We start from the raw sequence: 22,682 nt of genomic DNA, 5'->3' as shown, positions 1-22,682 counted from the left end.
TATCTTTCTTTCTTTCTATATCACTATCTTGCTCTCATGAAAGAATATGACAAACATATTCATGGAAATATTTTAAATGTTACATAAATGTTATTCTGTCATGAACATTTGTAGTTTATCACTAAATAATGATATAAACAAAAGAGTGAAGAGACTTAAGTTAAATGATTAACTTAGATCTCTCTGTACAGCTGTGTGGGGCAAAAGGATGCTAAGGAAAAAATATTCAATGACCTTTATTGAAGATGGTAAGCAGACTTTATTCAAGAGGGGACTGTTATGGTAGTTATAGGGACCATAGTAATTAGATCTTGCCGTGTAGAAAAGAAAAGATTGGTGTTAACTCTGAATACATCATGGATAGGTAGGAATTTATAGCCGAGAAAGATGTAATTAGTAGATGGAAAATTCTAAACAGTAACAGTAGTGTTAAGGAAAGATTCTGAGTAAATTGACCTAACAGGATTCTTTGGATATTAGATCTCACTTCAAGGATGGTAGAAAATGAGGAAATTAATCCTATAGAGAAGGTGATCAGAAAATGAGGATAGGGGTTCTTACTAAACTGATTTAGAAGAGTTCTTGATACAACTGAATTTTATAAGGAAATTACTAGAATAGTCTTTAAGGAGAATTTTGAAGTTTGAAGAGACAATCTAGTATTTGGTCAAACAAAGAATCTTGTCAGGTCTATCTACATTTAGCTTACTTTTTTCTTTTAAGGGTATGGAAGTGATACTTTCTTTCATTAACTGTATAGTTTTTAGAATGCTAAGTAAAAGAGAAGATTAACAAATCAGACATAACTTTCCTATATTCATGTATGAATACAAGTTCAGTGAAACTCCACATCATGTAGGACCACAAGAATAGGATCCTGATTAGAATATGTTGTATTCCATGTGTGTATAATTCATCAAAATACACTCTACTGTAATGTATATCTGAAAGAACAAATAAAAAATTAGAAAGAGAAGTTCAACAAAACATGATACTTTCATCCGAAGTAAGACTGCTACTTTTTACCCCACACTCAGAAATGGTTTCCAAACTGAAACCACAGAACATGAGGTAAAATGCTACATTATTTTGGTCTCGGCATGTAAAAAACTCAAAACCCTCTAAAGCACCTTAACAAATTATATGCAAAAAATAAGTTCCTTTTCCCCGTGAAAGACTTGTTTTTATTTATTACAGTTCCACAGAAGTAGTGATGCTCCTTGAAGAGTAGTAGGTAGTGCTTACTTTAAGGCCATTCTGTGAAACCAACTGCTCAGTTGTTCTTTAAAGCAGCTTACGAATCCACTCTGCTTCAGGCTGAGGAATAAAGCAGAAAGATGAAAATAAAGCATAAAACATTATTAAGTAGAGACAATCTCTGATGTATTGCAGATCATACCAAATCATCTAATTAATATATGGAAGGGTACTTGAACATTGTTTTTATTATTTCTTCTTAAAAATGCAGGTCCCTTGCCTCTAGATATACCAAATTAAAATCTCTGAAGACTGAGTTTAGCAATTTGCATGCTGATCAAGCTCCTTGATTGATAATGATGTCCAGTGAAGGGTGAGAATTAATGAATGCTAGACTGGTTGCCATTGTTTGTACAGAATCAAAGTCCATCATTGTCACTTTATTAGTATAAGCTCTATTTTAACTACTATTTTAATAGACTAGAATGTCTAAAAGTGAAAATATAACACAAAATGTATTTAAAAATAACTGATAGTAACTCCACATTTTACCATGAAAATACAAATATCTTTACTTGTACATGTATATACTATAGAGAAGTCTCTGTTCACATATAGATTTTTCTCTAGGTGCAATTTGATAGTATTTCCACAGCTTCTTTCTCTTAATATTATAGTATTATCTTTTCCTTCTAATTCTTTAGGTTTCATAATTATAATTTTCATGAACATTTGTATTCTTTTTTTCATGTTCTACTAGAGCATTCCCCTAATTTTACAAGTTTAATTCCAAAGCTGTTATCTTATAGATAGCATTGGAGTTACTATTTATGATTCATTCTACATATCCCCACATAGACCCAGAAGAAGGTAAGACAATTTGCATAGGTCTTCTTTTGTAATCATCACTGAATAAATGCACCACTGTCCCTGAAGCTTCAATAGCTACAAGATATCTATTACATATACAATACATACAAAATTATATTTACTGTGTTTATATAATCTATGTATGTTTTGTTGAATTATTAGAAGTTAAATGACCTTACAGTGTTGATTAAATTTCTAACCACCCATAGTCAACACATTTTCATGATTTTGTATCTTGTATTGATTTTTTCCTGTATGAATTATCTGTTCCTATTTTTTGACTTTTTTTTCCCTCATACTGGGGATTGAACTTAGAGCCTCTTGCAAGCTAGGGAAACACTGAACCACTGAACCACATCCTTAGCTCTTTTCTGACTTACTGTTATAAGGATTTTCATTTTATTCTCAGAAGTGTGCCTCTTCACTAGCACTCTTGATTCATAGTTCAATATTCTTTCATACACTGTTATGCTTCTTAAATAATTTGGGTAATGTGTTGAATAGATGTAGCTTTAAATATGTGTGACATAACTTTTACTTACAGATTGTGATTTGGGAGAGGCACTACAGATGGCAAGTATTCTAAAACATTTCAATTATTCTAATTCCAAATCCAATTTTTTTAGATTTTTGTCTTTAGCATCCTTAAACTACTCAGTTAAAAACTGTAATTATTATTAAAAGAGTAACCAAAATTAAACTTAACACCTTCATGATAAGTTAGCTTGATAGCTCTGGATATGATAGGGTTAGGAAAGAATTTTGGAAATGTCCAAATAATAAGAAATTATATAAGGAAGGGATGTTGTAGAATTCAAGTTTATTATTGACAATCAAGAGTCCAAGAAAAGGACATGAAGCCTCATGATAGGTGAGGAGGAAGGGGTAGATTAATTTCATGCATGTTTAGAGTGCCACAAGGAGCAGAAAATCAATAGTTATAAAATAAGGAAAACATTATTTGGAAAGCATATAATTTAAAAATGCATTGAAGAAGTCATCATAATATAAACCAGAGCTTTATCTTCCTTCCACCTGGTTTATGTTTTAGTATTTCTTATAATAAGCTTTTGCAGTGGTGTCACAATATCCTGTTTCTGCTATTATGCCCCATAGACTTTCATTCTGACTAATATGACAGTATTCCTCAGTTAGCATACCCTTTCAGCATCATCTTTTATTGTTTCATTTCTTACTAAAATTTCAGAGTCAGGTTAGTTGAGTGGTTTTGGATAGAAACTTCCCTATTGTTTGTCAAAATTTTACTCATCCTTCATGATCCATTTTAAATATCAGTTTTTCACCTTTATTCAATGAATGAATAAATTAATTCATGGACTGAGCACACTAAAAAGTCATAGTATCCAACTTCATCCTCTGTTTATATAACTGCCCAGTAATTCTTTAATTTCTTCCTAATTCTCTAAGAAGCATCATTTACTTACTCAACAAATATTGAGTTCCAGGCACTCTTTAGGGCATTTCAGGTATATCAGTAAACAAAACAAGGTTAGCCTCAAGCAGTTTACTTTTCTAGCAAAGGGTACACACAACCTACAATCAACACAATAAATAACTAGATCATATACTGGAAAGTATCAAATTATATGAACATGTAGATAAGGGTGAGAATGTGAAGGGGAAGAACTGCATTTTTTGGTACCTGTGATTGAACCCAGGGGCACTTAACCACTGAGCCACATCCCCAGCCTTTTAAATTAATTGTATTTTATTTAGAGACAGGGTCTCATTGAGTTGATTAGGGCCTTGCTAAGTTGCTGAGGCTGGCGTTGAACTCTCAATTATCCTGCCTCAGTCTCCCAAGCTGCTGGGATTACAGGTGTACACCACTGTGCCTGACAGTTGCATTTTTAAATAGTGTGGTCAGAGTTGCCTTATTGAGAAATTGACAGGTGAGCAAATAATTGAAGAAGAGGGGGAGTTAACCAGGTAGAAATCTGGGGAAAGAATATTCTAGGTGGAGGAAATGACAAGTATATATATCCCTAAGTAATATTCCTGGGTTATTCAAGGGATAGCAGAGAAGTCAAAGTGATTAAAAAAGATTAAGTGGAAAAGAAAATAAAATCACAGGTAAAAGTGAATCAGATTATCTAGGGCTTTGTTGAAAATTGTCAACATTTTGTCACTTATTATGTCATTATAGAGTTTTTTGCAGGTTAGTTTGTTTCTTTTAGATTTAATTTAATTCTGTGGATATATTTTCATCAACTTTGTTTTAAATAACTGTTGATTAAATGGATATAAAACAAACTACATCAATTTAAACTGATTTTAGAATTTGGTGACTTTCTAAAGACATACATATTTGTCAAACCACTGCCACAATCCAGATTTTGAACTTCAGTCACTCTCAAAAGGTTTCATATGCCCCCTCCTTTTGTTATAGGGTTACAAGCATAAGAATGGCATAATCTGATGGCCAAGGGACATTTTTAAAATCTTCTCTTTTAAACATTTTCATTGGTACATAATAATTATGCATAATAGTGGGATTTTTGTCAGATATTCATTCATGCACACAGTGGAACACTATAATTTGGTCAGAATATAAATGGGGAAAGATTAAAAGCATAAAGATCTCTTATGTGGTTATTGCAGTAATTCAAGGAGAGTGATAACAGTGGCTGGGTCTAGAATCATCACAGCACAGCTAAGGGATAGTAATTAGATTCCAGGAATATTTTGAAGGTAGGGTCAACAGAATCCAGAAGTGTTTAAAAAGAAAGAAGTATGAATAAAACATGATTCAGATGAACTTGAGAAAATGAAATGGATAAGTCATGCGAATATTACAAAAATTTCAAACAAATATGTAATATTCAATTTAAAAAATAAAACCATGGCTTCTACTGGCAAAATCTCCATGTTAATCAACAAATATTTATTAATCATATTCAGCTTCCAGAACAATGTTCTGGTGCTATGTGAATACAAGGATTTGGTCAACACCAATGAGGGATTTTCAGTTTGTTTGAAAGATAATACTAATATCAACCAAAAAAATAGAGAAAATGTGTTATGACTTTTTGAAGGAAAGTTGTGTTTTGATGTAAACAACTACAAAAGAAGGGGACACTGTAGAAAAATGGAAGTAATATAAGGAAGGCAAAAAGGCAGTAATAACTGTAATAAATTATTATATTTTTATAATAATTTGGCATTTACAAAACTCTTTTAACCTCTTTCTCATTTGAGCATAGGAATAATTTGTTATAGTGTGTAGGTTAGGTACTATTATTCTTATTTATAGAGGATTTAGCCCAAATCACACATGCACAAAAAAAAATTCAAAGATAATTTTAAATCTCAAACCCATTTTTCCTGAACCTCTGCAACTCAGAAATTGATTGAATATAAGGAATAACAGAGATTTTGGATGAGGAATAGTTTAGAGATATACATTTGAAAATACCTACAGAAGAATGAATAATAGTAATAATAATTGAAATGCAAATGGAAGAAATAATAATATTAAAAAACTCCCAAATATAGTATGTAGAGAAGAACCAAGGTCTAAGAACTGATCCATAAAAGACAATTTTGAATTGCACATTGGAAGAAGGGGTAAGTATCAGAAATTAAGATAGAGAAATAGTAGTATGAAAAGAAGAGAAAAAAATTATGAGAGTAGAAATTCACGGACATTACAAGAGGAGACACATTTCTGATAAAGTTAAGAGGTCACTGGGGAATGTCAATAGAGAGAAAGCCATAGAATTTGGTGAAAGATCATTATAAAAAATCATATATACAATGGGGGCTTACTCAGGCATAAAGAAAAAATGAAATTATGTCATTTACTGGTAAATGGAGGAAAACCAGGTGGTACATCATACTCAATGAAATAAGCCCTACTCAGAAAGTCACTGGTCAAATATTTTCTCTCAAACATGGAATCTAGAAAGAGGAAAAAAGGTATAAAAAGGGGATCTCGTGACAAGAGAAAGGAGTCTAACCAAAGAGAGGAAGAGGATGAAGAGGGAAGAAACACTGAAGTGTATCAGGAAGTACTGGAGAAGGAAAACTATGAAATTATGCTATGTCCATGTACAAATATACCACAACAAATACAGTTTTTACATATAATTACAATGAACTAATTAAATTAATAAAAATAAAAAGAGAATGAGGATTAGTAGAGTAGAGAAAGTGAATCAGGCAGAAGGTGGAGGTAAGGAAGCAAAGGGGAATGAATCTGATCAAATATGTGCATATACAAATATAATAATCCCCACAATTATATATAATTATAATATACTAGCTAAAATGAGCAATTTTAAATGAAGAACTAGAGGTAGGGAACAGGAAAGAAGAATTTGAGAGTAAGGAAACTAGGAAAAAATTAGAAATATGATATTTAAAGTTATAAATGTAGTTAATAAAAGAAATAAAAATAAAGATTGAACCATATGAGGAAGAAGGAATGTGAGATCATGAAAACATATTACCTAAAACTTCATCAATAAATGAAGAAAATGGTAGAAAATCAATAGAAAATGTGCAAAATTAAACATATATAAATATATTATTTATAAATATGGAAGTAAGCAGCTAAAGAAATAAAATCTGGAATATTTGTATTTCTCCCTGGGCCATTAAATTTCACTGGCACTTGAATATCTATCAAATATTGTGATGACATGGCTTCAAATTAAAGTAACACTGCTTTTAAAATTATTTAAATTTTATTTTATGATTTTTTGAAATGCTGATACTTGAACCCAGGGACTCATGTGTACCAGGCACATCCCTGGGCCACATTCGCAGTCCTATTTTCTTTTTAAACAAACCATATCAGTTAATGACAGTGTTTGAAATAAATGTCCTCCCAATTCATTACTATAGATCATGCAAGCACATCTAAAATATTTTTCAATAAAACTAGAAATCAGAGTGGTCTCCAGTAATTTTTCTATTCATTCCTAGGAATAATTCCATCTGGTAATAATTTCCATTTAATGAAGTCATTATTTCTTTTGTTCTAGTGGTTCAGTTCCTTCTGCTACCACATTTGTAGTATTCCATCTCTGTTTCATTAATATTATGGGCAAGCATCTGACCTTTCCACTTCTGATATAATAAGAAACATCAAAATCTTCCTACTATGCTATCAATTAAGTTTCAATTTATAGCTTGTTTAGTTCAATTCCTCATTTTAGAGATAAGGAGTCAGTCCTAGAATAGTAAAGGAGTTTATTTGCTTTATTTTATCATGAAGCTGCACTTTTTCCTGGAAAAAAACTGAAAATTAAACCAACCCCCATAGTTCTTATGTGTTTAACTTCATATGTGTTTTGGCTAAGTTCACATAGAATATTTTGAAATTCTCTCCTGTTTTATGCAAATAATATTTACTTTCCTTGAATAGGAACAGTATTATCAACTTGTAGCGTCCTTTTTAAAAAAATTCTGATCACTTCAGGCACCTTTTTGACTTCTAATTTACTGTAGAAATTTATTAAATAAGCTTTTTTGGTGGTTATTTTTTTAATATATTTATGCATATTATTTTTACAAACTCTGGGCTGAGTTTCATTGTGACGTATTTGAATATACATAAGACATAATTTAATCAGTTTCACTCTCCAATACTTCAAATATTTAGGATGGAATACTATTCCATATAATCACTTGGTGCTCACTAAATGATAATACTTGATGAAAAATGAAATGTGCTATCAATTAACCAATTTTATAGAGAAAACAACAACAGTTGAGAATATTGATTGGTTTGCTTATTGACTTGAACTTTTTCTACAGAATCTTTTCCTTTTTAATTATGTTCATATAATCTAGATGAAATTAAAATCTACCCCAATCTATTTTTAGGGAGATATAACAGAAGGACAGCTTCATGTTTATGCAAAATACAATGCCAGATACTACACTAAGTAAAGTACATGTTTAATTTTCCTATGAAAAAATCTTTTTAATACCCCATTTTCCAATTCTGAAAAGTGGTGGTGTTTCAAATGATTAAGAAGGTACTCCACAGGTATTTTGCTAGTAAGAGGTAGACCAAGGATTCAAATCAAAGCTATTTGACTTAATATGGGACTTAATATGGGAGTGTAAACAGAGCTGACTCTGAAATGTGACAGTAACTTTGATTATGTGCTGCTTTGAAGATCAATAGAACTCCAGTGGGGAAGGAAAGAGAAAACAACATGATTCTTTGAGTCCCTAATAAAGGAGTCCTAAGACTTATTAACACAATCTGTTTATAAATTCCCCAACACTAAATGAAAAGTCTATATAGTTTTTCCAGACCCTTAGAATGTATACTGCACTTTAATAAACTTTTCCTACCTTCTCAAATATCCTGTCTATTATGGCTAGCACAGATATTGGAAAGATGATGATAATGATGATGAGGATGATGACTAGGCAGAGGATTTGCACCATTAGTTATGGAAGTGTAGAAAAATTGACAGATTCAGGGTATATTTTAAGATAGCCATGTTTTACTATTTGAGGATTGATGGATATCAGAAATTTCAATTTTCATTACATGATCTTCTTGTTGACTATAGAGAACAAATTCTCAACCAATTAATTACATACAGCTCAGGTTCTGGTGTTGGGACTGTGCATATAGCAATAAAGAAATAAAGTGTACTTCCTGCATGGAACCTGAATTCTAATAGTGATTATAATTAATAAAATATTAATATGCAATGAAATTTAAATAATGATAAATTCAGTAAGTAGAAATAAAGTAGGATGTAGGGTTTAGAGGGTGAATGGACAGCTGTGGAAGAGGCATACTCAGGAAAGACTTCTCTAATGACCACATTTCAGCTGAAAGTAAATGATGAGAAAGATTAACTACTCAAAGTTCATGTGGCGGAGACTTCTATTCAGAGGGAACAACATATGCAAAGGTTTGGCAAGTAAATCACTTTGAAATATATGAGAAACAAAATGAATGTGAGTTTGGCTAGATCATTAAATAAAAGTGAAATAGTGATACAAGTTAAGGGTGCAAAAAAAGGGTAGTGACTGGATAATGTAGGAACTGAATGCCAGAGTAAGGAGTTTGACTTTATTCTGATTGCCATGGGAATCCACTTTCAAGCATTGTAGAGGCACACTATTTGGAAACTTTCATAGTGTTCCAGTAAAGATGATGTTGATGATTTGGGCCATTAAGATGGTATTCTTGGAGATACAGAAAACTGTACTTCTTTAGGATATATTTTGGAAGTAGGGTAGCCATGCCTTACTGATTGATTACATGTGAGGGGTGAAGAATAGAGGAATCCAGATTATATTCATGTTTGAAACTCAGCTTGTTGGATAGAGGTGCCATTTGATAAGACAAAGGCTAGAGCAGGAATAGATTTTAGGGTATGTTAAGAGTGTTACTCCTGCACACTCCTGCATTCCCATTACTTGGGTTGCTGAGGTAGGAAAATCACAAGTTCAAGGCCAGCCGAAACAACTGAGCCAGACCCTATCTCCAAAAATGGGTGGAGCCTTGTAATATAGCTTAGTAGTAAAGCACTCTTGGGTCCCATCCTTACTACAAATAAAACTTCATTTACTGCTGGGCATGATGGTGCACACCTGTAATCCCAGTAGCTCAGGAAACTGAGGCAGGTTTGCAAGTTTGAGGCCAATATCTTGCAAATTAGTAAGACCATGTCTCAAAAAATATGTATAAAATAAAATAGGCTGGGGATGTAAAATTCCTCTGGTTTCAATCCCCAGTACCAAAAAAAAAAGTAAAAGAAAGATTGTTCAAACATACTTTGTTTGAGGTGTCCAGTAGATAATATAGTGAAGATTTCATGTAGGCAGTTTGAGGTAAGAATTTGGAGCTCAGTGGAAGTGCGGGGGTAGAGATGTTTATTTTGGAGTCATCAATACATATATGGTACTTAAGGCCATTGGATTGGGTGAATTCAACAAAGGGGATTGAATATATTGAAGATCAAGAAAAAGAATTTGGTCATTACAACATTTAATGGTGAAGTAGAAGATACAATGAAGGTGATTATAGCTTCCATCAAGCAGATATGAAAATAGGAAAGCACAGTGTTAGGGATATGAAGTACAGCAAGTGTTTACAGAAGGAGAAAACTGTTCATTTAAAAGTTTTTGATGGTAGAATAAGATGAGGAGAGAGGAGAAATCAGTGTATGTGGTCACAAAAATGTATTCAGTAACCTTTAAAAGAACAGTGAAAAGTAGAGTGGTAGAGATGGAAAAGCCTGGACTGGGAACATGTATAGGAATTTTATTAAGGTGAATAGGCATGATTTCTTATTTTCTTAATTAAACTTAATCATTGCCATAATTTTTTTCATATTTTACTTTTTTTTTTTTAATCAAAACCACTTGTTGTAATGTATGTGGCTCTTGGAGGGTCATTTTTCACATTTACCGTAAAAATATTTTCCAGTGTATTTTAGTTCCTTGTATATTTTTTCGACCTAGTGGCTACCCATCTGTTGACTCAGTCCATAAGGTTCAGAGAAAAGATACCATCTAAAACAAGGGTTCATTAATCAAGTTTGAGTTGCAAAACAGGCTTTTTGAAAATACTGGGAGAAAAATGGGCTTCAAATTAGGCCTTGTGAGATATATGTTTCTAATTTCTAAAATATTATTGATATATGTAATGCAAGTGTAAGTCTGTATATAAAGTTTCCTTATAAAGCAAAGATAATTAAAAAAACCTGGAACATAAGATAAAATGGATTTTCCACTAGAGTAGAAAAGAAAATCAAGCCCCTTGAGAGAGTCAAAGAAGAGGAGGAGAGAGAGCAGGGAGTAGATGAAGGAGGAAAGAGAGGAAGTGAAATAGGAGGAGGCAATGAATGAAAATGAGAAGCTTAAGATGAAGACCTCACCATACCTACATAGGATCTGTGTTTAGCATGACAGAGGGCATCAGTCCCACTACTTTGAAAATAGGCAATAAATACTGTGAAAGTAAAGGAAACAGACTGATGTCCAGAAACCATACATATGAGTTAGAATCAACCAAAAAATAAAGAGAACCAGAAAGTGAGGTCAACATGTGGAATAGGAAACCATCATTTCAAAGTGATACATATTTCACATTTTCCCTTAAAATAAGACTGTTTGAGGAAGGGAGAAAGAAGAAGCTAAATAGACATGGTACTTACCCATAAAGAGATGGAGTTAACCTTAAAGAGACTGTTAGAAATCAAAGGAGATCTGATTACTTCTGGAGATTTAACTTTCATTTTCTGGTATGAGTAAAGATGAGGACTCACAGAAAATGTTTAGTCCAGACTCAGATTAAGTAACAATTTTTGCACATGTGACTCTTGGTATATTTCCAACTGTTATGACTGGATTTTACTTAATTTAGTTACTGTATTCAGCAACTTCCCAGGTGATGACTTCATGTATCACTTAAATCTGCCCTTGTAGAAGTCTTAGTCAATTTTCAACTTTGTTTTTGCAAAAACTGTTTAACAACAGTTAATCATTTCTGTAAAATGATCCTATTTACGAATAATTGAATATGTTTTCTTAAACCAAGAGCCACTTCTCTGTGCTCTAGTCCAAATAATTCTTATTCTCCTAAATGTTAACATTTGTTTTGCCACTCTTTGAAGACATTTTGCAGTACTTATAATCTTTCCTACTTCTGAGTTGCAATTTGGACATTATTACAATTAAAGAGAACTGTTCTTCAGAAGATATATAAATTCAAACTTATAAAATATTTCATTTTAAAATACATTTTGACCTGAAAAATAAAACAGGAGTAGACATACCAAAGGAGCATATCTTGGTTTTGGAGGTGGAGGAGGAATCTTGCACCGACAGAGACGTTTTACCTTAGGTGATGGTAAAAAAGGCTCACAAGGAGGCAGTGGTGGTCTTTCTCTTGATGGAGGAACTCTACCTGTACTTGATTTTTTCTCTTTGTCTTTGAAAGTAGTCTTTTTTGATGACATCCTGAGTCCCCCTCTCTTCATTTCTATTGATGTCTTCCTCGAATCTGTGGATGTGGCATCTGATTCCTCAGTTATCTTTTTAGAGTCATATCTACTTAGTGATTTATCAGAGTCAGTAGTAGACTCTACATCCTTCTTTGCATCCTTCTTTGAATCTTTCTTTGAACCTTTCTTTCCCTTCTTTGACGCTTTCTTACCATCTTTTAACTCCATATCAGATTCACTTTCAGTAGACTCTGCAGCCTTCTTTGCATCCTTTCCTTTACCTTTCTTGCCCTTCTTTTCATCTTTTTTACCTTTTTTTGTATCCCCTTCAGATTCAGAATCAGCATCAGTAGATCCTGCATCCTTCTTCTTTTTGGCATCTTTCTTGTCCTTCTTTTCATCTTTCTTACCCTTCTTTGATTCACCTTCAGATTCAGAATCATCAGTAGAGGCTGCATCTTTTTTTGCATCCTTCTTCTTGTCATCTTTCTTTCCCCCTTTCTTATCCTTCTTATCATCTTTCTTCGTATCTTTTGACTCTTCAGATTCAGCATCAGTAGACTCTGTATCCTTTTTCTTTTTGTCATCTTTCTTTCCCCCTTTCTTATCCTTCTTCTTTGAATCTTTCTTTGCATCTTTTGATTCCTCAGATTCAGCATCTGTAGACTCTGTGTCCTTCTTTGAATCCTTCTTCTTGTCATCTTTCTTTCCCCCTTTCTTATCCTTCTTCTTGTCATCTTTCTTTGCATCTTTGGACTCTTCAGATTCTGGATCAGAGCCTTTTTTTGCATCCTTCTTTTTTGCATCCTTCTTTGCATCCTTCTTTGCATCTTTCTTTGCATCTTTCTTTGAATTGTTCCATGAATAATTCTTTGACCATGAATCAACATCCATGGATTTATCACCAAGCTCCTCTAAATACATAATTAAATCTACATTTGAAATATTTATCGAGCATGTCTCTGATTTGCCATCAGAATTTTTCTTTGAGATTGCCTTAGAATCGTTTTTTGGATTGTTTGTTGTGCATGTGGATTCAGTATCTCTCTCCTTGGAATTCTTTGAATTTTCTGTATCTTGTTTTGAATCTGTTTTAGAGGCTACTTTAGAATATTTGAATTCTGAATTTATTTCTGATTTGGATTTTGACTTCTTAAATATTTCGCTTTCAAATGAGGAGTTTGATGGAATTTCATTTCCTTTATTTATTCTTTTAGGCTTATCATCTTTTATTATTTTCTTGGATTCTGGATTTGCTACATATGGGCCTGTTTCTTTCTTGAAATTATTCTCTAAAGGTGGTCTTTTTCTATCATCTTTTGACTTTTTAGTTTCTGCCTTTATGTCACGGGTTTTGGGAGTATAATGATGTCTGAATGGAGCCTGTATCCTGATAGCTAAGTAAATGGATGGCCTTTGAAAAATTTTTCTGAAAGAATGCCTTATCCATATATGAGCTGGCTTCTGACCTTCCTCTAGTTTTCTTTGGTCTTGTCTCTGAAAAGATAAGTTAGAATAACGAGAATTTGTGAATGTTCCGTATTTTCATATTGCCACATTGAAATAATTTTTCTTTTCATTATCTATTTAAAATTAGTTTATGATTTTCTTTCTATTTCAAGATTGTGTGTGTGCGTATGTGTGTGTATGTGCATGTGTCATAAATTTTCTTTCAAAATTAGATAACTTAATCATTCATATTAGGATTGGAACAGGTTCTCAATGATCCATGGCATCTATAATTTGTCCTGACAATCAAGAGTGGGGTCCTTTTGGATCATTATCTCTGACAAGTTGCATACTCTTTCCCCTAAAATTAGCCAGAAAGAAAATAATCACTTTGAAATTTGTCAGAGAAATTGTGATAGGTGTATTATTCAGGACAAGCCTTCTGTTTCTGCTTATCAAGTCTCTGGTAAAAATGAGAGCCTGAGATCATGATTGTGAAGTATTGCAGAAAACAAGGACATAAAATGAAACAAGCATTTGATTTGATCTATGTTAACTTGGGTAGCAGTGATGTAATTTGTTTTCAACTCACATACAAAGATTTGTCAATTGGTTGTAATAAGTGGTCACAAAATCTAATTATAGATTTGCTTCTTATACACTTTGAATGAGCCAGTAGAGACACCAACAATCACATGTTCATATTGTACTAAAAGAGAAACATGAAAAGAAGTATGCTACTTGGATCACAACCTATATAATTAATGGCCCTTGGACAAATGCATTACTATAACTTCGGGAGATGCTTTAAAAATATTGTGATAACACAATAGGTGATCCATGCATACTGGTTTTACTCTTTGGTCATTAATAGGATGATTCATTTTATAGAAGGACTAGTAAACTTCAATCTTCTAGTATCAAGTAGCCTTAATTGCAATCAAAGAATATTGGAAACTGGGAAACTATAAGATTACTTCTGACATGATATCCAAATTTCAGATTATTTTTGCATGTATCTGGTGAACATTTTCTGAAAGGTACACCAGATGTAGCATTAGGCTACAAGGTTGCTTAATCCATTAGCTATATAATGACTTTGATGTAAAGTACCATGTACAAATAAAAGTTGAATCTGAAACAGGTGGGACAATCTGTTCAACAGAGAATTATAAATTCAAAATCTGCTTCCAGGTATTAAGATTAATATTATATGACTTATTTATATATGTTGTACCAATTTAGATTAAGTTTAAAATAATCTTTACCATACTTACAGGGACTGTGATTTGTAATTCTGAAGGTCTTGATCTCTCTTTTCTACTTGGCATGGATGGTTTGGGAAATGTCCAAGCAAAGTGTTCTTGATACCATGATTTTCCACTAGTATCACTGACTAAAATGAGAGAAAGCAATAAGTAATTTGGAATTAATAGCAAGGCTTTGTCAGCACTGAAACATTCTTCAGCAATATATATATATATATATATATACACACATATATATACACATATATATACACATATATATATATATATATAATTTAAATAAAATTAGAATAACTCAGAATATAGGTTCTCTCCTGCAGGCTTGTAGTTTATTTGTATAACAATTAGGGAAAATAAAAATCACCTTCCCTCTTTAATACTGAATTTTGTTTAACATAACATTTGTTATTTTATCTTCTAGGTTTAAAAAAAATTACAAAGTTACCTAAATCATGATGATAATATGCTAAAGAAAAAGCATAGGAATGGAAAACCAAGAAAGATTAGCTGTTTCCTTTCAAATGCCTACATCATTTTGTTGACTTGGTTTCTTTTCCTTATGTCATTTTGGTTAGATTGCAGATAATATTATGATTCCTTCTATAGTTCCCACAATAACCAGCACAATTCTGGCCATAAAATAGACAGTACAATTTTTGATTTGATTCAATTTGAGTACTTATTTTATCATCCCTGTTACCTCAATGTTATCCAAAAACAATAGAATTTAGACTATTGACCCAAGTAGTGAATATGGAAACACTATTTAAAGAATGTCTTATACACATTTGAAGGCATCCAGTAATATAGTAATAGGAAAGTTACTATAGAGTAGAATAGGGTAATTAGGAAAAACAAGTTATTCAGAAACTATGTCAAAACAACAATGGTATTTGAAACTCAGGATAATTCTTCTGGAGATAGACTAGAGAGAGAGATAACCACTTTATTCAAATATTTAAAGAGGTGCTATATGGGGAAGTATTAGTAGAAGTAGTAGTAGTAGTGATGGCATAACTGAAATTGCTAACCCTTATGTAATGTTTAATGTTGTCAAACTATGTTCAATGTGCTTCATATGTGTAAACCCACTTAATACTTACAAAAACTCTTTGAATTAGATAAGTCAACTACCTCCATTTTATAAATGAATAAAAATAAAGTACTGACAGAAGTTAAATTCTTCACCCAAATCATAAAGTTATTAAGTAGTAAACATTCACATATAGACAATTTGACTCCTGAGTTCATGTTCTTAATCACAATATTACAGTTTCCTTTTTATGTTTCCAGAGGGGAAACACTGGGCAAAAATTGTAGCATTATGGCAGATTATTAATGAGAACTTTCCAAAGTTGCAGCTCTTCAACAAATGGAATGTTCAGTAATTACATTCACCTGTCTGACTATGTTTGTCTTCCTTACTTTGGGTTTTGTAATTTTGGATTTTGGACACAAGGGGAACTTAAATAAGTAAGCATATTTTGTACTACTAGGAGGAAGGAAAGGCTAAATAAGTTTTTCATTTTAAACCAGCTATTACAAGCCCTTGTTCAGGTCAGAATACATACATACATTAAGTAAATTTTATCAGAAATTTAAGGCAGTTTTTGATTTGTCTTATTTAACAGAGAATACTAATCATTATTTGCTAAAATCATTTTCAAATATAAAGAATAAGTGAAATTCAAATACTAAGTTCTTACTTGGAATGGGATTAGCACATGTTCTGATGTTCACTTCTTGTCTGTCAGAAAAAGAAAAATGCTTTAATTGGATTTACATTACTGGTAATAATAGTCATATAAGTATTATAAATAAACTTTAAATAGCAACAGTTTGAGAATTCATGCAATCTCTCATCATCAATTCTTAAAAACAAAATAAAATAAATCAAAACAGTAAAATTTACTTATATTTCAGTAAAAACTCTTTTTAATTCCAAAGTAATGTTCTAGTACCCAGCATAAATCTAGTCCATATGTATCATTAAGTAACCACTAACTTAAGAAAAATCTATAAAAGATACTGAGTAAAACAGTATCTAAGTGAGTGGTTGTCAAGAAGAGTTAAAAAAACAGAATTAATTTGGAAATTTTTAAAACCATGAAAATGTCAAAGAACTGCTTACAGATGCATAAATCACAATCTCTAGGTTGGGTTAATCAAGCATATATTTAAAAAATATACCAGGTGATTTTGATCCTGAGATCTGGTTGAGAACCACTATTTTGAATAGTATTGAAAATAAAAACTTTTTAGATTTCTGAAATAGTCAAAATTTATACTTTTTCAAAAACATTGATCAATGAACTATTAGTATTTGTTTTGACTAGTATTTATTTCATGAGTTTAAGTATTTCACACATAATATAATGTAAATCACTAAAAAATTCTGAGACAGATTTGATGAACACAACTTTTTAAACATTTCATTTGTTCAAATTAGTTATACATGACTGTGGCATGAACTTCGACACATCATACATAAATGGAGCATAACTTCTCATTCTTCTGGTTGTAAATGATGTAAATCACACTGGTGGTGTAGTCATATATGCACATAGGGTAATAATGTCCAATTCATTCTACTATCTTTTTAATCCCCATACCAATCCCCTCCCATCACTTCCCTCTGCCTAACTCAAAGTTATTCTTCCCTAGCTCCCCAACCCTTATTGTGAATTAGCATTGTCATATCAGAGAAAACATTTGGCCTTTGGTTTTTTGGGATTAGCTTATTTCACTTAACATGGTATTTTCCAGCTCCATCCATTTGCCGGTAAATGCCATAATTTCATTCTTCTTTAATGTCAAGTAATATTCCCTTGTGTATATATACCACATTCTCTTTATCTGTTCATCTGTTGAAGGGCACCTATGTTGGTTCCAGAGTTTAGCTATTGTGCGTTGAGCTGGTATAAACATTGATGAGGCTGCATCACTGTAGTATGAGTTCTTTGGATATAAACCTAGGAGTGGGATAGCTGGGTCATAGACCAATGGTACAGAATAGAATACACAGAGTCAAACCCACATAACTACAGTTGTCTCATACTAGACAAAGTAGCTAAAAACATTCAGTGGAGAAAAGATAGCCTATTCAACAAATGGTGCTGGGAAAATTGGAAATCTATAAGTAACAAAATAAAATTAAAACACTATCTCTTACCATGCATGAAATTCAATTCAAAGTAGATCAAAGACTTTGGCACTAGAGCAGAGACTCTGTGCCTAATAGAAGAAAAAGTCTGCCTAAATCTTCATCATGTGTACCTAGGATCAGACTTCCTTAACAAGAGTCCTTAAATGCCAGAAGTAAAATCAAGAATCCATAAATGTGATTGATTCAAACTAAAAAGCTTCTCAGCAAAGGAAACCCTAAATAATTTGAAGAGAGAGCCTGGAGAATGGGAGAAAATATTTACCACCTATATCTCAAATAGAGCATTAATCTCCAGGATATATAAAGAACTCAAAAAATTAATACCCCAAAAATGAACCCAATCAATAAATGTGCCAAGGAACTAAATAGTCACTTCACAGAAGAAACACAATCGATCAAGAAATATATAAAAAAATGTTCAAAATCTCTAGCAATTAGAGAAATGCAAATCAAAACTTCTCTAAGATTTCATCTCAATCCATTCAGAATGGCAATTGCCGAGAATAGAAGCAAAAATAAATGCTGGTGAGGCTATGAGGAAAAAGGTATACTCATGCACACATTGCTGGTGGGACTGCAAATTGGTGCAACTATTATGGAAAACAGTATGGAGAGTCTTTGATGGTATACATTAATTCAAATTAGTATGTAGATGATATCATGAGCTGCATTCCTGAAAATTTAATAGTATAAAAATTGGTCAAGATTTTTGGATTGCTAGTCACACTGCATGAAGAAAGATTTCATACTGGCATTGATATTGTTTTCCTTCTCATAGTCTGAAGTTCTGTTTTCTAATTTTTTTAAAAAATTTTTATCCATAAACCATTTTGAGTACAACTTGATATTTTGTACATATAGTTTATTGTGTACTACATGCGTTATATATCATAAATCAAGATAAAAAGTTTCAAAAGATGAAGTGAAATATATAAATGGAAATTCTAATATCTTATCCTCACACTTCAATGAATTTTCTCATGAATCTCACCTGGTTTGACTCCTACAGTCCCAGATTCCAGTTTGGAGCTCATAAACCCCAGCTACAGCTATGTCCCCGTGCCTCTAAACATCAGGAAAACACCTTCAGACCTAGTCTTCAGACCTGACCGCATGAATACAAGTTTGAGGTTCAGTCAATGAAAAGCCAGCTTCTGAAACCCCAGGCAAGATGGATTAATGCCAGGCCAGCTCACCTGACCCTAGCATTCAGATTCATACTATTGCCAGGCAAACTTCCATAGTCCCAAGATTCAAGCCAGCACCCTTGGACAAAACTTCCATACCCACACAAGACCTAGGTTGGCACACACATACACTAGTTCTGGGCCAGGACTTAAGATACCAGTATCCAGAGCAGAACCTGTAGATTCAACCTCAAGACTGGCTTCCCTAGACACGGGTTCAAGGCCAACTCAATGCCAGGAAGGTTTCTGAAGCCCCAGGGAATCCAGAATCCAGCCTTGCTTTAGTGAATCTGGGATCCAGATCCACCCATGGAGCCCAATGCCAGACTGGCCTCTGGTCCTAGTACCCAGTCTGCCCTTGTGGATCTAGGTTCAAGGCCAGTCCTCACGATCCCAGCCTCCAGGCCATCCCTAAGGATACAGGCTCTAGGTATACACAGTATTATGTCCATCCCTATTCAGGTTCCAAGCAAGACTGGCTAGCTCATATGTCCTCAGGCTTCAAGCCCATTCACTCCACTGCAAGTTGATCCCCCAGAGCCCAAATTCACGTGTACTGTTTCTGGTTCTATTTCAATATCAGGTGAATACTTTTAAACCCCATATCCAGGCCAGCAACCATAAAGTAACGTTATTGTTTGGATATGAGGTATTCCCTAATAAAAATGTGTTAATGCAGCTTATTCAGAAGTAAAATGAGAACTGTAACTTTCAGTACATCTTAGTTTGAATGGACTAACTGGGTGGTAATTTTAAGCAGATGGCATGTGACTGGAGGAGGTAAGTACTGGGGGCATGCCCTAGAAGGGTTATTTTCCCTGTGACTCCTTCCCCTCTTTCTATTTCCAGGCTACTATGAGATGAGCAGCTTTCCAAAACTGCCATCTTTCTTTCATGGTGTTATGCCTCATCTTGGGCCCAGGGTGAGGGAGTTGGTCGAATATGGAATGAACCTCTGAAACTGTGAGCCAAAATAAACTTTTCCTCCTCTAATTTTCTCTTGTCAGGTGTTTTGGCTATAGAAACAAAAAATTAACTGACACACCAGGATGGTACCCATGGACCCAGGCTTTAGGCTAGACCCGGAATACATAGGCCCACTGAGTGCTGGCTAGTCTCTGTAGCTCCAGTCTGGCCTTGTGGCCCCAATCTCCAGCAGACCAAGGATCCTGACTGGGTATAGGAAACTCAGGCTACATTCGCATCCTAGTAGTTTCTGTCAGTTGGATAGTCCCAATGGATTCATTCAAGAATACTTCACTTGCATACCTAGGTTCCAAATGAGTTCCTACACATTCAGGTTTTAGACTATCCTCCCTGGATGCAAGCTACAGTCTTCCCTAGTACCAGGCTAACCCAAGACTCTAGTAGACTCAGGGTGCAGGCCTGTTCCAGTAGACTCAAAGTTGACTCACATAAGTAGACCCTGGCATTTAGTCCAGCCCAAGCAGATTGAGGCTCCAGGATCATCTTATCAGACACAGACTCCAGGCCAGTCCTCATAAACCCAGGGCTCAGTCCCAGTCCCATAGGCGAAGGCTCAGGACTACCCCAGTGAATGCCAGTTTCCATGCACTTGGGCTCTAGTACCTTCTCCATGAACCCAAGTACTAGAGCCATTACAGCACCTGAGAAGCTTCTGAAGACTCAGGCTCAATGATCATTCATGTTAACTCCGTCCTTGTGGACCCAGACTTCAGTCAAATCAAACAACCCCAGCACCAGACTAGCCTGCCTAAGGACTCCAGTAGCAAACCCAACTCTGGACTATTCCAGAAGACCTGTCAAGAATTTCTTGATGGGCTAAGTGGTGTAAATCAGTCAATAAAGAGTAGAATAGTTATATACACCAATATAAAGTCATAGGGATCATTAACAACCCTATAACTTGTTACTGGCTTGGAAAAAAATAAAATACCAATAACCCACCCCAAAAAGAAATGAAGACATAAAGTACCTAAAACTGAATTCAAAACAATTATCTTAAAGAAACTCAGTGTGAGCTGAAAGAAAAATACAAATAGAAAATTTACAAAACCAGGAAAACCATTCGCAAATTGAAAAGAGTTCAAAAAGAGATGGAAACCATACAAAAGAACCAAACAAAAAAAAAAGAAGAAATTTTGGTGTTAAAGAATATAATGGGGGGTTTCAAGATGGCGAACTAGAGGGTGGCTGCATTTCATGTTGCTCCAGGATGCAGGATTCAAAAGAGGAGATAGTGAGAAACTTGGGACCAACTCAAAACCACCGGGTGAGTCTCTCCCGTTGGGGAGGCGTCCTGGATGGGGCGGTAGCCCCGGAACACAGGGAACTCTGTGAAGTAGAGTTGCCTGGTGAAACGCCCCTCCCCCCACTGGAGTGGTAAACACGGACCACTGGGAACATCGTAGAGGTGGCTGCTCAGCACAGCGCTTGGACTCGGAGCAACCACTGGGGCTCCGGGCAGCTGTCTGAGGAGCAGCTGCGTGGCGAACTGTTTAGACTCAGAGCGACCACTTCTGAACACCAGGGGGTTGCCCGGAGGAAGGGGAGAAGCGCGGCGGGTCGCTTGGTCTAGGAGTGACTGCATCAGAGCTACAGGCAGTTGCCAGAGGAGGAGGTGAGCGGTGAGTTGTTTGGACTCCTAGTGACTGCGTCGGAACACCAGGCGGCTGTCGGGAGGAAGAGGTGTGTGGCGGGTCTCTGGGTCTCTGAGCTATTGTACAGGGCTCCAGGTGGCAGCTCAGAGGAAGGGCCGCATAGCCAGGCGATTAGGTGCAGAGCAGGGTCCCAGGACCTAGGCGGCTTCTTGGCGGAAGAGCTGCACAGAGACACGCCTAGGGGTGGAGCGAAGTTTCCAGAACTACGGGCAGATTCTCTGAGGAGAGGCAGCCTAAGGAGACTCGTCTGCGAAGGGTGAGGCTCCCAGGTCCAGGAGGTAGGTCCGGGCTCCTGGGAACTTTGCAGAGGAAGACAGCCCAGCCCAGGCAGTAGTTATAGATTGAGGGGAACCTCTAGGAGGGGAACTGATCGGCGAGACCTCCCCACCGGGTGAGTCTTCCCTGCCAGTTGAGGGTTTTCCACAAGGACGGTAAAACCAGAGACACAGGAACAAACAGGCCTTGCCTCAGCCCGCAGCCTAGTTCCCCTTTGGATGACCATTGGTCAACAAGTGGAGGCACCTCTGCCCACTAGCAGGGAAAATACGCCACCTGAGGGTCACCACCCCTAGAGAGGCAGCTTCCTTGTGGAGCACCGCATTATCAACTTCCTCCAAGACTTCAGGCTACTGAAGAATAAGAGAGGATATACTAGCAATCTTCAGGGACATTATAAGTCAATAGAGGAAATCTGCAATATCTTAATGACCTACTGATTCCTGAACAATATGAGAAAACAAGGGAAGAAAATGCCCCAAACAAATCTAGATGTTACATCAATAAAATCCAATAACAAAATGGCAGAAGAAATGACAGAAAGGGAGTTCAGAATGTACATAATTAAAATGATCAGGGAAGCAAACAATGAGATGAAAGAGCAAATGCAGGCATTGAATGATGAGATGAAAGAGCAAATGCAGGCATTGAATGATCGCACCAATTGACAGTTAAAA

At 34.8% G+C, this 22,682-nt stretch overlaps 1 protein-coding gene across 1 annotated transcript; it reads right to left on the bottom strand.

The window, feature by feature from the left end:
* Positions 1–1,284: 1,284 nt before the first annotated feature.
* Positions 1,285–20,686, bottom strand: Cylc1 (cylicin 1). Its single transcript, XM_047535257.1, has 6 exons — positions 20,444–20,686; positions 18,892–18,965; positions 16,441–16,481; positions 14,744–14,862; positions 11,850–13,514; positions 1,285–1,317 (listed from the first exon to the last, which is right to left on the bottom strand). The coding sequence occupies exons 1-6, from the start codon at positions 20,684–20,686 to the stop codon at positions 1,285–1,287; spliced, it is 2,175 nt and encodes a 724-aa protein (XP_047391213.1).
* Positions 20,687–22,682: the final 1,996 nt, after the last annotated feature.

The sequence above is a fragment of the Sciurus carolinensis genome, chromosome X (assembly GCF_902686445.1).
Source record: "Sciurus carolinensis chromosome X, mSciCar1.2, whole genome shotgun sequence".
NCBI lineage: Eukaryota > Metazoa > Chordata > Mammalia > Rodentia > Sciuridae > Sciurus > Sciurus carolinensis.
The sequence above is the reverse complement of the archived record's forward strand: the minus strand, read 5'-3'. Positions and strand labels throughout refer to the sequence as shown.

What these genes read in the sequence shown, in the direction of transcription:
- Cylc1 (XM_047535257.1), bottom strand. Translation starts at nt 20,686, where the DNA reads ATGGAGAAGGTACTAGAGCCCAAGTGCATGGAAACTGGCATTCACTGG. An exon ending in GACTGTAGGAGTCAAACCAG is followed by an intron (nt 16,482 to 18,891) that starts GTGAGATTCATG and finishes TTTTTCTGACAG; the next exon opens with ACAAGAAGTGAACATCAGAA. An exon ending in ATGTGCTAATCCCATTCCAA is followed by an intron (nt 14,863 to 16,440) that starts GTAAGAACTTAG and finishes CTCTCATTTTAG; the next exon opens with TCAGTGATACTAGTGGAAAA.